At 44.6% G+C, this 11,522-nt stretch overlaps 1 protein-coding gene across 2 annotated transcripts in view; it reads left to right on the top strand.

Moving 5' to 3' along the window:
* Nucleotides 1–7,731, top strand: part of LOC134441965 (CTP synthase 1) — a 26,266-nt gene extending 18,535 nt beyond the window's left edge. For both annotated transcript variants that reach the window (XM_063192346.1, XM_063192347.1), the window contains 9 exons: nucleotides 224–318; nucleotides 939–1,001; nucleotides 1,258–1,301; nucleotides 1,517–1,613; nucleotides 2,512–2,567; nucleotides 2,832–2,928; nucleotides 5,267–5,411; nucleotides 6,556–6,647; nucleotides 7,314–7,731. In XM_063192346.1, the coding sequence (XP_063048416.1) occupies nucleotides 224–318; nucleotides 939–1,001; nucleotides 1,258–1,301; nucleotides 1,517–1,613; nucleotides 2,512–2,567; nucleotides 2,832–2,928; nucleotides 5,267–5,411; nucleotides 6,556–6,640 (682 nt within the window). In that variant the 3' untranslated portion in view covers nucleotides 6,641–6,647; nucleotides 7,314–7,731. The remainder of the gene's footprint in view (nucleotides 1–223; nucleotides 319–938; nucleotides 1,002–1,257; nucleotides 1,302–1,516; nucleotides 1,614–2,511; nucleotides 2,568–2,831; nucleotides 2,929–5,266; nucleotides 5,412–6,555; nucleotides 6,648–7,313) is intronic.
* Nucleotides 7,732–11,522: the final 3,791 nt, after the last annotated feature.

The raw sequence follows: 11,522 nt of genomic DNA, 5'->3' as shown, positions 1-11,522 counted from the left end.
TCATTTTGAGCGCACGCCATCGTCGCCAGGGAGGTATGAATGAGGTTAGCGCCAGTTATGCTGTATGAATGAGGTTAGCGCCAGTTATGCTGTATGAATGAGGTTAGCGCCAGTTATGCTGTATGAATGAGGTTAGCGCCAGTTATGCTGTATGAATGAGGTTAGCGCCAGTTGCGTTAACTATGAATCCGCCGTTAACGGTCTCGTCTTGTCTGTTCTCCAGCGGCATCCTGGTTCCGGGCGGATTCGGAGTCCGGGGGACGGAGGGCAAGATCCACGCCATCAACTGGGCTCGGAAACAGAGGAAGCCGTTCCTGGGTACCGCACTTCGCACTGTTCATTCAACCTTTATCACACACACACACACACACACACACACACACACACACCACTTACTCTGCACTTCGCACTGTTCATTCAACCTTTATCTCTATACATTTATATCTCATAATTTACACACACACACACACACACACACACACACACACTTGCACGTCTTGATGGAATTTCTGTAACTTTCCAGCTGCTTCCACCACCACCCCGTCTATCACCAGCACCACACACACACACACACACACACACACACACACACACACACACACACACACACACACACACAGTTTGCAAGTGAACCAACGGTGTTGAGCCAAATGTTGATGGTGGAGGTTGAGGACAGAGAGTGCGTGTGCGCGTGTGTGTTTTAATGCCTTGATTTTTGTGTGTATGCGCTGCACACACTGAAATGATATTATGTGCTTGTGTGTGTGTGTGTGTGTGTGTTTTGAAATGATATGTGCTTTTATCATGCAGGTGTGTGTGTGTGTGTGTGTTGAAATTACGTGTTTGTGTCGTGCAGGTGTGTGTGTGTGTTGTGTGTGTGTTGTAATGATGTGTTTGTGTGTGTGTGTGTTGAAATTATTTGTGCTTGTGTCGTGCAGGTGTGTGTCTGGGGATGCAGCTGGCGGTGTGTGAGTTTGCCAGGAACACGCTCGGCTGGAAAGGTAACGTTGGTTTAGTTTATTCAATATCTTATTTATTCTCACGCTCGGATGGAAAGGTGATATTTGTTCAGTTTATTCAATATCTTATTTATTCTCAAGCTTGATACAACTTGCCATACTTAAAGGCTTATAGAAAACAAAACGCCATTTAGGCTGCTTAGTATTAGCATCTACTCTGTGTGTGTTTGGGTTAAAGCTGAATGTAGTTTTCAGATGAATGCGCATTTTAAATAATAACGACAAACCATTTCCACAGATGCCAACTCAACAGAATTCGACCCAGAGTCCAAACACCCCGTGGTAAGAGAACACAGTATTATATCCAGCCTGTGGTAACGTATCCAGCTATTATATTCCCTTCAAGTCATATTTTCTACACATTACTGGTGTATGTGGGCCAACTGTAATGCACATATGAAATGATGTCACAGGGGGCTGGGTTTGACATCCCTGTTGCTATTGGCATCGGGGGGGTTGTTCAGTGCAGTCGTGACTTCTGATTGGTTGGCCTACAGGTGATTGACATGCCGGAACACAACCCAGGGCAGATGGGCGGGACCATGCGGCTGGGGAAGAGGCGGACCATTTTCAAGACCAAATCCTGCGTACTGAGTAAGAACCAAATCCTGCGTACTGAGTAAGAACTAAAGAACCAAATCCTGCACGCTGAGTAAGAACCAAATTCTGCACACTGAGTAAGAACCAAATCCTGCGTACTGAGTAAGAACCAAATCCTGCGTACTGAGTAAGAACTAAGAACCAAATCCTGCACGCTGAGTAAGAACTAAATCCTGCATACTGAGTAAGAACTAAAGAACCAAATCCTGCACACTGAGTAAGAACCAAGAACCAAATCCTGCACGCTGAGTAAGAACTAAAAAACTAAATCCTGCGTACTGAGTAAGAATTAACTGCCACCACTTACAATTAATTGGTGGGGTGTTTCCCCCCCACAAATATTAATATTTCCCAACCAAAAAAACCCCCAGATTAATTCTACAAATTTTAAAAAAGGCTACCGGTACATTTTATTGATTTCTATTTGTATTCTTTAATTCAGGTGATTGAAATGTTCTCACTCTTCACACACACTTTGCCATGCCCCTTTCATCTCTCATCAGTCGAGTTAGCGATTAGTTGCAATTTTTAAAACATTGATTCACGCTTTAATCGACTATGATGCTGCTTACTGTGCCTGTTCAGTGGGCTCGTCTAGTGGAGGGCTGTTCAGTGGGCTCGTCTAGTGTAGGGCTGTTTAGTGGGCTCGTCTAGTGTAGGGCTGTTTAGTGGGCTCGTCTAGGGGAGGGCTGTTTAGTGGGCTCGTCTAGGGGAGGGCTGTTCAGTGGGCCTGTCTAGTGGAGGGCTGTTCAGTGGGCTCGTCTAGTGGAGGGCTGTTCAGTGGGCTCGTCTAGTGTAGGGCTGTTCAGTGGGCTCGTCTAGTGGAGGGCTGTTCAGTGGGCTGGTGGAGGATTCGTGTCTTCTAACTGCTGCTGCTGTTTTGTTCCATCAGGAAAACTTTACGGCGACGTCGACTTTGTGGATGAGAGACACAGACACCGGTTTGAGGTGAGTAAAGTTTGTACCAGTTTACCAGTTCAGGTATCAGGATTCCCTCAGCTTGTGGACAGGACAGGATGGTTAATGGCTGTGTGGTTTGCAGTGGAGTGTGTTGCTGGTCATGTGACTGTGTGGATGTTTGTATTTGTCTCTCCTCTCCTCTCCTCTCCTCTCCTCTCCTTCCCTCTCTTCTCTTCTCTTCTCTTCTCCTCTCCTCTCCTCTCGTCTCGTCTCGTCTCCTCTCGTCTCCTCTCCTCTCCTCCTCACGTCCAGGTGAATCCGGAGCTGAAGCACCATTTTGAGGAGAAGGGATTCCACTTTGTGGGGCAGGACGTGGAGGGGGAGAGGATGGAGATCATCGAACTAGACGGTAAAAACCAAATTATCCTTTAACTGGTTTATTATCCTTTATTAATATTGAACTAGACGGTAAAAACCAAATTATCCTTTAACTGGTTTATTATCCTTTATTAATATTGAACTAGACGGTAGAAACCAAGTTATTATGCTTTATGAACCTTTTTAGTGGAGAGAGCCATAAACACCAAATTTTTAAAAAGAAAATTTCACGAGAGCCATACCATTTTAAAAACACTGAATACAATTAAAAGCATGTATTTCAATTAAGCCCAACAATCTTAAGAGTGTACTGTCAAGTTATTGCTTTAATTACCTCCGCCAGGAGGTTATGTGATCGCCTGATTCTGTGTGTGTGTGTTGTCTGTGTTTGTTTGTTAGTTCGCTGCTATTCCACTGCCTGCCACAAGGTGCGCACGGTGAGCACTGAGCAGAGGCGTGCCTGCGTCTTTCTCAGCCAGGAACAGGGGAGAGATAAGACTCTGTACTTCGCCGCCAGCTCCAACACCAAGTGCATTTCACCTAAAAAGTTGTTCATCTGCAGGCAGCCTTCATCCGCAGGCAGTAATCAGTCCTGTCAAATGAATTACCACCGCTACTAAAATTATTCAATTTGTGATGTGTGAACTTACTATGTTATCATTGCTGTTACGAGAATGACAGTGACCACCACCGTATATCGTTTAGGTTCACAATGCTGTCGAATTAATTACGTTGTCAAAAAATATGGAATATGTGATCGTGTACGTTCACAATGTTGTTGTGGACTGTGACTTAGGTTCACAATCCTGTCGAATTAATTAGGCTACCGTTGCCAAAATAATTTATGACTCTAGGCCTACGTTCAAAATGCTGGTAAAATTCATTACATCCCCTTCGCTACATTTAAAGATAACCCCAAGTTGTTTGCGAGATGGACAGGGATCAGAAAGTCCGACAGCATGCATAATGGCCGAGCACCGGCAAATATTCCACACGGGTGAGCCTGCGCCATTCTAAACAGTAAGGAACAGGGTGTGACTGTCTCCTTTGACGCCAGCTCCCACACCGGTGCTATCAACCTAAAAAGTTGCTCATCAGCAGGCAGCCTATAGCCTAGGCTACACTTCGTTGAAGTTAAACAATCATGCAAAATGAATTACCGCTGCCTAAAAATATGTGTGAAGTAGAAGTGAATTGCGAGATGGACAGTGACCACCGCAGATCATTTTGGTTGACAATGTCGAATTAATTGGGTACCATCGCCAAAAATATGCAATGTGTGGCTGTGTAAGTTCACAATGCTGGTCAAACACCCCCTTCACTAAATTCAAAATCAAGCCCAGTTGCGAGATAGACCACAAATTCCGACAGCAATGCCCGTGGACTGATTAACAGCGGTGAATAGGCCTAGTGATTTAAGGAATGCAGGGAAGCAAATGCCGCTTCAACCGACAGCGCCAAGACCAACTAGTGGCCTATGATAATGATGCATATACCATCGTAGGCAAAAAAGAGGCATTACCTTTCTGTAGTTGTTTCAGTTTTGTTGGTCAAAATCATTAAATTCCCTTCATTAATTAGGCTCTATCAGCGCGTGATCACAAGCTTCAGTTTCAAAGCAGGTAGAATTTGCAAATGACTGAACTGACATAAATGTGTCATTTTGAAAGTTCTGACAGGAATATAGTCGTTCATATTGGCAAAGTGATTATTTTTGTCCATTAGGCTATCTAATTATGCCATGCCTTGGCGGAGGTATGTGATCTCGGAGCACTTTTCTAGTTATTACATGTAAGTAGAGGGTTGCCAACTGTCAACTTCATTATGGCGAGGGTCTGGGAGACCTCCCCACGAAAATTGTGTATTTCTTAGATGTAATTTCCTGCATTGTAACGTCCCATGTCTAGTTTCAATTCAATATGGAACCTGTACTTTTATTTATAAATACAGGACCATTCCGTATTTCAAGGGATGGTTGGCAGCCCTAGATAAGTAAGAGCCGTTTATAGTTCCCGAAGGAGCCACATGTGGCTCTAGAGCCATATACAGTTCCCAAAGGAGCCACAGGTTCCTGACCCCTGAACTAGACGATAGGAACTGGAACTCATAACCTTAATAATACATCAGACACTAAACTCATAACCTTTTGAAAACATGACTGTTCATATTTGACCTGTAACATGTGCTTACCATTCTCTCTCTCCTGTGTGTGTGCGTGTGTGCGCGCGTGTTCGTGCGTGTGTGTGCGTGCGTGCTCGTCTGTCCGTGCGTGTGCGTGTGCGTGTGCGTGTCCGTGCGTGCGTGCGTGCGTGCGTGTGTGTGTGTGCGTGTGTGTGCGTGCGTGTGCGTGCTCGTGCGTGTGTCCTCAGACCACCCGTATTTCGTGGGGGTACAGTACCATCCTGAGTTCACGTCGCGTCCCATCAAGCCCTCTCCTCCGTACTTCGGCCTCCTGCTGGCCGCCGCCGGGAAACTCCACTCCTACCTCACCCGGGGGTGCCGCCTGTCGCCACGGTAACCAGAGCGTGTGTGTGTGAGCGTGTGTGTGTGTGTGTGTGTGTGTGTGCGCGCGTGTGTGTGTTGCTAAACTCCACTCCTACCTCACCCGGGGGTGCCGCCTGTCGCCACGGTAACCAGTGGGTGTGTGTGTGTGGGGGGGGGTGTGTGTGTGGTAAACTCAATCCTACCTCACAAAGGGATGCGACCTGTCACCACGGTAACTAGACTGTTTCCACTCTGAACCATAGAGCTTACCTGTGAACATTCTGAACCATATAACTTACCTGTTCACACTCCAACATGTAGTTATAATAGAGATAATAACTAGAAATGCACTCAGAACACAGACCTCCACCCAAAGAAGCTGCTTGATGGATCATTTGACCATGTAACACCCTACTGTTTTTATCCAGTCTTTCTGCCTCATCTTTGTGAAGTCAGAAACTGGAATGTCAAAATACGCCCTGTCCCGCAATGGTGAAGAATCTTTTTAAAAACTCCTCGAGCGTGGTCCAGATCACAATCAAAATTTAATCAGTTTTTCCTTTTGTCATTTCCAACAACTCTACAAAATTTCACCAAAATCCGTTCACAACTTTTTGACTCATCCTGCTGACAGACAGACAGATACAGACAGAGAACATGGCGGAGGCAATACTTACTAACTATAAACTATATATACATTAAATGATTAAATATAATAATGTTGGTAATGTGTTTGTCATCCTTAGAGATGCCTATAGTGATCGTAATAATAATAATAATAATAATAGTAATAATAGTAATAACACTACATATTTACTCATGTGTTTATTTCTCGTCTTCAGAGATACCTACAGTGACCGCAGTGCAATAACAACACTACATATTTACTATGTGTTTCTCGTCTTCAGAGATACGTACAGTGACCGCTGTGGAATAATAATAATAATAATAATAGTAATAATAATAATAGTAATAATAGTAATAAGAGATACGTATAGTGACCGCAGTGGCATAATATTAATAATAATAATATAATAATAACACTACATATTTACTAATAATGCATATTTAATCATGTCTTCAGGGATACGTACAGTGACCGCAGTGGAATAATAATAATAATAATAATAATAATAATAATAATAATAATAATGTGTTTATTTCTGGTCTTCAGGGATACATATAGTGACCGCAGTGGCAGCAGCTCCCCAGACTCTGAGATCGCCGAGTTGAAGCTGCCGAGCATCTCCCAGGACTGAGAAGCAGGTGAGGAGGACGCACACACACACATACACCCCCACCAGGCTGTCACCATGTTTTAGCGTATGTATCGCACGCCACAGCACGCTAGTGCATTCAGCGTGTTGGTGCGACGCCTTTTGAAGTTAAGCCGTGATCCTCAACGCAACGTGACGAGGTTTGCTAGTTTTCCCGCCGTGTCTGCGATTTTGTTTTATCACAGCGCATTTCTGTTACTAAATGCAAATTTGCTGTGCCCTACGTACCAAACCATCCCTAAACCTAACCTGTCAGTAAAGCAATGTTTCTGCTGCTTACTTTTGCCACGAACAGCAACATGAGCTGAATTTCTAGCTCAATTATGCCTAAACCAAAACTATCTCTAAACCTAACCTGTCACAGGGCGTTGTGGAGCACGCCTTAACTTGGAAATGCGTATTGGACACACGATAGTGAGTTCAAATCAGCGTGTCATAGATACGCCTATGCATGATGACATATTGTACATAAAGTAGGAAAAGAGTGCAGAAGAGGAGTGTGCTAATGTGGGATGGTAGATTATGGTTGGTCAGGTGTGGGATGGTTGATGATGATTGGTCAGGTGTGGCATGGTTGATTATGATTGGTCAGGTGTGGCATGGTTGATTTTGATTGGTCAAGTATTCATGTTGTTTCCATCTCTTCTCTTTGCAGAGGGGGCTTCAGTGGCTGTAACGCCCTGATTACACACCGGTGGACATGGCGAGGGGTCTCCTCTTCAGGGTGGACATGGCGAGGGGACTCCTATTCAGGTTTTAAATACGAAATGCCTTCTCTGTTTCCTCATCAACTGTTGCACACACTGTGGATCTTCACAAACCCACCATGGTCATTCAGACGTTTTATTTCTGTATAGAAGAAGTGATTTTTGTTTTAGTTTTTTTTTGTTTGTTTTCTTTTTCATTATTGTGTTTACCTGTATGAATTCTAAAAGTGTTGTTTCCTTCTAAACCCTCATGCCTTCCGTTATTCTTAAAGTGTTGTTTCCTTCTAAACCCTCATGCCTTCTGTTTGTCAATGTTCTGTTAGCTATCAGGGGACCTGTACTACTAAGAAGCTGCTTCAGGAGGAAACCAGGTGAAGTGAAGAGGTAAATCACCTAATAGAAGAGCCTGGAGTCCTCATTTTCTTAAGAACACACAGGACTCCAGGCTCTTCTATTAGATGATTTACCTCTTAACTTAACCAATGAGGACTCCAGGCTCTTCTATTAGGTGATTTACCTCTTAACGTGTCCTGGTTTACTCCTGAACTAGCTTCTTTAAAGTACACCTGCTCATGTGTATGAAGATGTGTCTTTAGCCTGTTTATTAGGGCTTCCCTTCCGCACATGGGCTCCGACAAACTGCTGCGCACTGCTCCGCTAAAGTTCGATTTCATTGTTTTCAATAGAACCGGTGCCGATGTCCGTGGACATTCGCCGATGTCGGATAGCAGTTAGACGAGTTCGATTTTGTCTGCGCCGCCCATTGACTTTCAATGCTATGTTCGTGTGAAATTGGGGTTGGGGGTCCGAATTATGTCGGAAGCGAAAGTGCGCCGCAGTGCTGTCGGAGCCGATGTGCGGCCGGCCTTATACTCACTCAAGATGTGTCTTCAACCTGTTTATTATACTCACTGTAGTTCACTGGACTGTATTTTGTAAAACAAGATTATAAAGGTCATACAGGGAGGATGAAGGTGTTTTATTTTATTTATGTTTGTTTTGATGCAGTCAGTATTTTGGGGGGTGGGGGGCGGGGCGGGGCGGTGAAGACACCTTCTTCAGGGATGGGGTCCGGTGGTGTTTACAGAAGCGTTTTGGAGATCACATGCACATCCAGATTAAACAGGTGCCGGACTTAAACACGAAAAGAAGGAAGGTCCGCACACTGTTGCTGCTCCAGGTTTATTAACACAACGTTTCGACCATGCAGTCTGGTCTTCGTCAGGTGTGTACATGGTCGAAACGTTGTGTTGATAAACCTGGAGCAGCAACAGTGTGCGGTGGCGTTCACACTCCCAACTCTCATTCTCATCAGCAAGCTGCTGGCTCTGCCCTCAGAGTCTCGGATCTTTCGATGTCTAAATTGGCGTTTGCTTTGATACCTCAACACAACCGTAGCGAACTAGCTGCGCCTGCGTAGCACAGCCTAATAACTAGCTGCGCCTGCGTAGCACAGCCTAATAACTAGCTGTGCCTGCGTAGCACAGCCTGCATCTTCTGGAGTAGGAAACGGGTTGTGATCAGGGTTCCTGAACACATTCCAATATGCGACCTTGTGTCCTCAACTTGGGCTTCTGCCCTCATGTTTTGCTGATGCCCCGCCTCCGTGGAGAAAACAATTAAGTTTCCCTGCTGTCCGCCTAGTGGCCACAACAAGTTTTGGGGGACTGTTCTTCATTTACTATCCGGTTTGCAAATGAGAAAATGACTTTACAGTTGAGCTTTACAGTTGAGCTTTTGCGACATATTGAAATATAATGCTGTTGCATAAGCGGTAGAACATCTATGTGCTGTTGTCATCACGACGTATTACTTCCTGGTATGAGGCCACAAGCACAAGTGGAGGATGCAAGGTCGCGTATTGGAACGCACACGTAGTTACATAACATGCTAACGTAGCCTTGCAGGGTCAGCTCCCGAAGGCAGGGGTGGGGAACCTATGTCTCGAGGGCCAGGGGTGGGGAACCTATGTCTCGAGGGCCAGGGGTGGGGAACCTATGTCTCGAGGGCCAGGGGTGGGGAACCTATGTCTCGAGGGCCAGGGGGGGGGAACCTATGTCTCGAGGGCCAGGGGGGGGGAACCTATGTCTCGAGGGCCAGGGGTGGGGAACCTATGTCTCGAGGGCCAGGGGTGGGGAACCTATGTCTCGAGGGCCACAGGGGTGGGGAACCTATGTCTCGAGGGGTGTTTTATTCGGCCCCCGATGTCATTTTAATGTTATGTAGCTTCACATGAAATATGACATACTTTGTAAAGGAATCTTAGAAATTACATTTGCAATGCAAGTAATTCCTATTCAAGGGACCTAGAGAAGGTGGGATGTGTTTTAAAGCTAGCTGCCTTCGATATCGGCCCAAAGTGCAGGTGGGGGAAATCCTGGTTTGTGTTCTTAGTATGGCCCTCAGAGGAATTTGAAGTGGCCCCTCGAATAAAATGTTCCCCACCCCTCTCCTAATGAATTATATAATGGTTCTCACAGTAAGGTTCCCCACCCCTGGCCTAAGGAACTGTATAATGGTTCTCTCTCAGTATGGAGCCACAAGTCGGCTCTAAAATAACTTCTAGCAGTTTCCTCTTTTAGCCTTGCTGTCCCCATGGTGACTGTGAATGGGGCGTCATACTGTTGGACAATCTGTACATTAAACACGAGGACCACCTCATTACAAGTACGCAATCTGTTGGACCAACTCATTACTTCTGTAGGTTTTACACCAACTCATTACTTCTGTAGGTTTTACACCAACTCATTACTTCTGTAGGTTTTACACGAACTCAATACTTCTGTAGGTTTTACACCAACTCATTACTTCTGTAGGTGTTACACCAACTCAATACTTCTGTAGGTTTTACACCAACTCATTACTTCTGTAGGTTTTACACAAAGACCAACTCATTACTTCAGTAGGTGTTACACCAACTCAATACTTCTGTAGGTTTTACACAAAGACCAACTCATTACTTCAGTAGGTTTTACACCAACTCATTACTTCTGTAGGTTTTACACCAACTCATTACTTCTGTAGGTTTTACACCAACTCATTACTTCTGTAGGTTTTACACCAACTCATTACTTCTGTAGGTTTTACACGAAGACATCAGTACTCCACTAGGAATACTAGATATGTTGTTGCTCAGCTGTCAGTGAAGTGAACTACCCCCCGTGTCGATGCTGGGCCTTGGTGTTAGACTACAGAATTCAATAAAAAACTGTTTGGAATGGACTGATGGCCTGTTGTCTTCATTTGCAACCAGTGATGTAGTCTGCTGTTTAGAGGTGGCTACACTGAATCCATTTGTGCTATTCTAAATAATGCATCAATACATTAAGTGGGTATACTGTGTATACCTGAGTTCTATGTAGACTACACCATTGTAACCTCATGAAAGCTCAATTAGCATTTTCACAACTCTTCTTGCCATCTTCACTGACTACACGTCTCGCTGAAGTTGTTGAAAGGAGTCTGAAGTGAACTACCCGCTTTGTAAATAAATCCTGAGCCATGGTGTTAGACCACAGAATTCAATAAAAACTGTTTGGAAATGGACACATTGCATGTCGTCTTTATTTGTAACGGTCATGAAAGCTCAACTAGCATTTACAACTTTATTGCCAATTTTACTGACTGGTGATAATCATATAGAGCTAGAAAGTGACGTCACTTCCCCCGATTTCATGGGACCTCAACGGCGTTTTTAGCCGAAAATCGTAGCATGTAATCCAATGGCGGTATTAAAATGGCATTTCGATCCCCTTCGAGTTGTGCCACGAGCTCCATATATGTTGTTTCTGATATTTTTGCCTAATTTTTCGTATGAACCCCTAAACTTTTTAGAAAGCTGTGTTTCTTCACATTTTTCATGCCGACGGCCTCGGAACAAAACATTGATACTTCTGCTTGAATAATCTTTATCTATCCTCTTAAACAGCATATTTGGAGCCCAGCGCATATCATGACTGAGATCAGAAGATATTCACTCGCTACCATGTTGTTAGATGGTCAGCTTAGGTCCCGTGAAATGGGGAACTAAGGGGCGGGACTTTCAAGCTCTATACTCATGAACGGCCATCCGGGTACTTTGCTCTTAAATTTGCGCTACGCCCCTTTATGGGTGAAAACAAACCGAATGTCTCATTGACTTACATGCTACATCGGTT

The sequence above is a fragment of the Engraulis encrasicolus genome, unplaced genomic scaffold (genome assembly GCF_034702125.1).
Source record: "Engraulis encrasicolus isolate BLACKSEA-1 unplaced genomic scaffold, IST_EnEncr_1.0 scaffold_103_np1212, whole genome shotgun sequence".
NCBI classification, from domain to species: Eukaryota; Metazoa; Chordata; class Actinopteri; order Clupeiformes; family Engraulidae; genus Engraulis; species Engraulis encrasicolus.
Note: the sequence above shows the minus strand (reverse complement) of the source record. Positions and strands in the feature narration are given on the sequence as shown.